We start from the raw sequence: 3,609 nt of genomic DNA, 5'->3' as shown, positions 1-3,609 counted from the left end.
AAAAAAAAAAAAAAAAAAATAGGCAGCAGCAAAACACAAGAAGGGGAAGCAGACACACATAAATGTTCATCTTCAGAGAAAGCAGAGCCAGTAAAACCTGACCCATGGCTTGTTTTTATAATTCATTTTACTGGTCAGGACCTCCTTTACAAAGGTGGGCTCTGAAAAAGAAATCACATTACCTGCAAATACTATCTAGCATTTATACTATCTAGTCCTTCACATAAGCTTGTAGAGCCCAATTTTATAAATCAGAGTCAAATTAGAACATTGTTTAAACTATCAGGTTGGCTTAATTCCCATTGCTGGTGGCAGTCTCTGAGAACAATATGGATGATTAGCTGTATCCATCAATGCTTTAGTGCACATACTCTAACTCAGTCTCACTGGTGGAAATAGCCCAGATGCACAAAAGTGCACTAGGTGTGTAAATATGAAGGCTGTCAGCAACAAAAACTGCTTTTCATTATAAACAAATGGTTACTGGAGAGATGGCTCAGTAGGTAAGAGCACTGACTGCTCTTCTGAAGGTCATGAGTTCAAATCCCAGCAAACAAATGGTTACTACATATACTTTACTTAGGACATTGAGTTCTAACCTGTACTTTGTTCTATTATGGAACTGTAAAAAGGACCAGGTCTGTATGCTAACACAGCCTTCTAAATGCCATTAAATGAAAAAAAAAAAAAAACAAAATATAAAACACATGTACAATCTGTTCTTATAGGTTTTCTTTTTTAAAAAAAAAAATCACACATACTGGTGCTGGGGAGATATCTCAGTGGTCAGGGACCTATGTGACTCATATCCATCAGTAACTCCAATGACAGGGGATGTGACATCCTCCTCTGACTTCTGCAAGCACTACAGGCATGTGGTGCACATATATACATGCGGGCAAAACACTAAAGACATATAAAACAATCTTTAAAAAAATCTTCTAATCACCTACACTCACAGACAAAACATACAGTTTTGCTCAAATGATAGAATTGGTTTAACAGTGACTGATTCTGGCATTGGTCTATTTAGGCTATGAAATAAAAGGCTGGTAAATTCCTGCTTGGCCAAAGCCACCAATCTTTCACACTGTAAAAGCTCCAGGTGGTATACATACACACACACACAGACTTAAAACAGAATAAGTATATAAAATGATATACAATGTCTTTAAAAACAGCCAAAGCTGGTTTTACCCACAGGAAACCCAGACAGTAAAATGCCTTCTAGAATGATCCATAACAAAGAGCTGGACATCAGACTCACCGATCTGACAGATTGTAAACTGCTGAACACTCTGCCGGGTCTTCAGATACCACTCAGATGGCAAGTCAAAAAGACTGTGAAGAAAAAGGCATCTCACTGCATAGGCAAGGGGATCAGAAGCAGGTACCAGGTCTTTGCAGCAGGTACCTATTATAGGTACCTGTAATCAAGGACCTATTACCCTGTTACCACAATTAGAGAACCTATCAGCATTTGGCCAACAAAAAGTCACGTGTTGAGAGATGTCTCAGCCCACCAAATATATATATATATATCCATCCCCCAAACAATGCTTATCTGGCAGGGTCTAACTAAGGAGACACCGGTGAGGTAAGACGGTAGTACCTGATCTGCTGGGGCTGAGACAAGTTTGAACGTAGACCTGTGAACTCTATGTCCAGACCTACGGGAGCACAAAACAGACAAAAAATCCTCAGGCACAGAGTACAAGCCACCAGCTTTCACACTGTCAATGCTCCGGGTAGTAAGCAGACGTACACAGTAATAGAAAACAAAAACAGGGTGTGTGGTCCCAGGCAGGGATGTCCAGAGCTGCAGGTCTGATTGCTTCAGCCCCACTGCCCGAGTGGGAAAGGACGCTCTCTGAGCTCCTCTGACCCGGAAACCCATACGGTACACACACACCACACACACCAGTTCCCAGGCTGTCCCCGACAGGCCCTGCAACCCCAGACACCTTACCCACGAAGTCCGCACCCGCAACAAGCTCCTGCAGAAGTGGAAGGCTCTGCTCAAATTCGTCGGCGCCCACGTCCATAGCCGCTAGTCCCAGGGCGCGCCGGATGCGGCCACGTGCTGCCCACGCGTTTCCGCTGCGCAGGGTCTTAAAGCTCGTGCACGTGTCAGAACCTGGTTGGTGGGAGTTTCGGTGCGGTGCTCACAGCCTTGATCTTAACTTGTTGGGAAAGTGGAGGCTGTTGCCAGCAAGAACTGCCAGCTGTTCTGAAAGCATCGTTGGTACTGCCAGCGATCCCAATGACCAGTCTCCATTCGGTCTGGTACACCCTCTCAATTTGACTTAAGTCTCCCAGAGACCTGAGCTTCTAAGTGAGATATTTAACATGACGGAAGAAAAAAAAATACATGTATATCCTTGCCTCCAGTTGGGTATTTATTGATTAGAGTGACTCTTATTGAATGCTGAATGCCTGAGCATCAGTGCTTTAAAAAAAAAACTGAGTAATGTTTATCATTTTTCTAAAATAATGAATACTTGACTAATATGAAGCCACTTTGTTTACATGTCTTTTTCATATTGTAGCAACTTTCAGAGAGGTGTCATGATCTCCCCAAGCTCCAACCTAAGCTATCTAGCATGACAATTTTTAACATATAATTTTATGTATATTTTTCTGGCATGTGTGTGCACTACGTGTTCATAGTAACTGTAGAGGCCAGAAATGGGTGTTGGGATTCCTAGAGCTGTAGTCCTGAGAGCAGCTCTCTGGGTCATGGGTACCAAATCATCCTCTGCAAGAGCAGCGAGTGCTCCTAATCACATTAAGCCATCGCTCCAGCCCCCTGTATGACTATAAAGCACTTTCTACAGCCACATTTGAATTCCCACTTAAAGGCAAAGTGACCACTCACTACCCATCATTCCCACCTCCCATTGGCTGCTCCTCACACTCATTTCCTGGGCAGCAAACAATCCTCCTTCCCTGATGACCAGCCAGGCACCATCCCTGATGGCCAGTGCTTCACGAAGCTCCACGTGTGCCCTGTAGCCACGGGTGTTTATAGAGAGCAGCACAGTCAGGGTTCAGTTTGTTATAAACGTTTTAATTTGTTCTTCAAATAGTGACTGCTTTCCTTAAATACATCTCATGTCCAAGAATGAGGACATCTTAAGCCCTTGATTAAAACAATGAAATCACACAAGCACATACAGAGGTGGAAAGAAGCTAACTTTAAATAAGTTTTCAGTTACATTATTGCTATGAAGCTTTCAGTCTGGTTCTCCTTCCGAATGCTTCTTCCTCTCTCCCTCCCTTCCTTCCAATGCAGATGCTTCCTTTTGGTGGCTGTAGATGGTAGTTTTATAATTACACTTCCAACAACAGTTAACACTTCTATTTCATTCATAGATTCTTCGAGGCTCCCGAAGCATCACACCACTTTCTGTCATGGCATTCTGTAAACGTTTTATCTAGTTTGGAGATCAGGAAGAAGAAAAAAACAAAAGAAAACACTGTCAGCCCCCCAAAAAACCTGAGACCAGGTTCGCTTTCCAAGAGACAAAGAAACCACTGACCTCCCAGGGTACATTTGTGTTTCTCTGAGTGATCTTTTTTTTTTTTTTGGTTTTTCAAGACAGGGTT

At 42.9% G+C, this 3,609-nt stretch overlaps 2 protein-coding genes across 5 annotated transcripts in view; both read right to left on the bottom strand.

Annotated features, from left to right (window-relative positions):
• Pnldc1 (PARN like, ribonuclease domain containing 1) overlaps nt 1-2,958 on the bottom strand; it is a 19,865-nt gene extending 16,907 nt beyond the window's left edge. For 2 of the 3 annotated variants that reach the window (XM_031350730.1, XM_031350731.1), the window contains exons 1-3: nt 1,970-2,958; nt 1,613-1,670; nt 1,268-1,341 (exon numbers count right to left, since the gene is read on the bottom strand). In XM_031350730.1, coding sequence (XP_031206590.1) covers nt 1,268-1,341; nt 1,613-1,670; nt 1,970-2,045 — 208 coding nt within the window. In that variant the 5' untranslated portion in view covers nt 2,046-2,958. The remainder of the gene's footprint in view (nt 1-1,267; nt 1,342-1,612; nt 1,671-1,969) is intronic. The other variant, XM_031350732.1, reaches the window with a different exon arrangement.
• Nucleotides 2,959-3,054: 96 nt separating this feature from the next.
• Mrpl18 (mitochondrial ribosomal protein L18) overlaps nt 3,055-3,609 on the bottom strand; it is a 5,568-nt gene continuing 5,013 nt past the window's right edge. For both annotated transcript variants that reach the window (XM_031350733.1, XM_031350734.1), the window contains exon 4: nt 3,055-3,437. In XM_031350733.1, coding sequence (XP_031206593.1) covers nt 3,366-3,437 — 72 coding nt within the window. In that variant the 3' untranslated portion in view covers nt 3,055-3,365. The remainder of the gene's footprint in view (nt 3,438-3,609) is intronic.

This window comes from Mastomys coucha, unplaced genomic scaffold, assembly GCF_008632895.1.
Source record: "Mastomys coucha isolate ucsf_1 unplaced genomic scaffold, UCSF_Mcou_1 pScaffold5, whole genome shotgun sequence".
Lineage (NCBI taxonomy): Eukaryota > Metazoa > Chordata > Mammalia > Rodentia > Muridae > Mastomys > Mastomys coucha.
The sequence above is the reverse complement of the archived record's forward strand: the minus strand, read 5'-3'. Positions and strand labels throughout refer to the sequence as shown.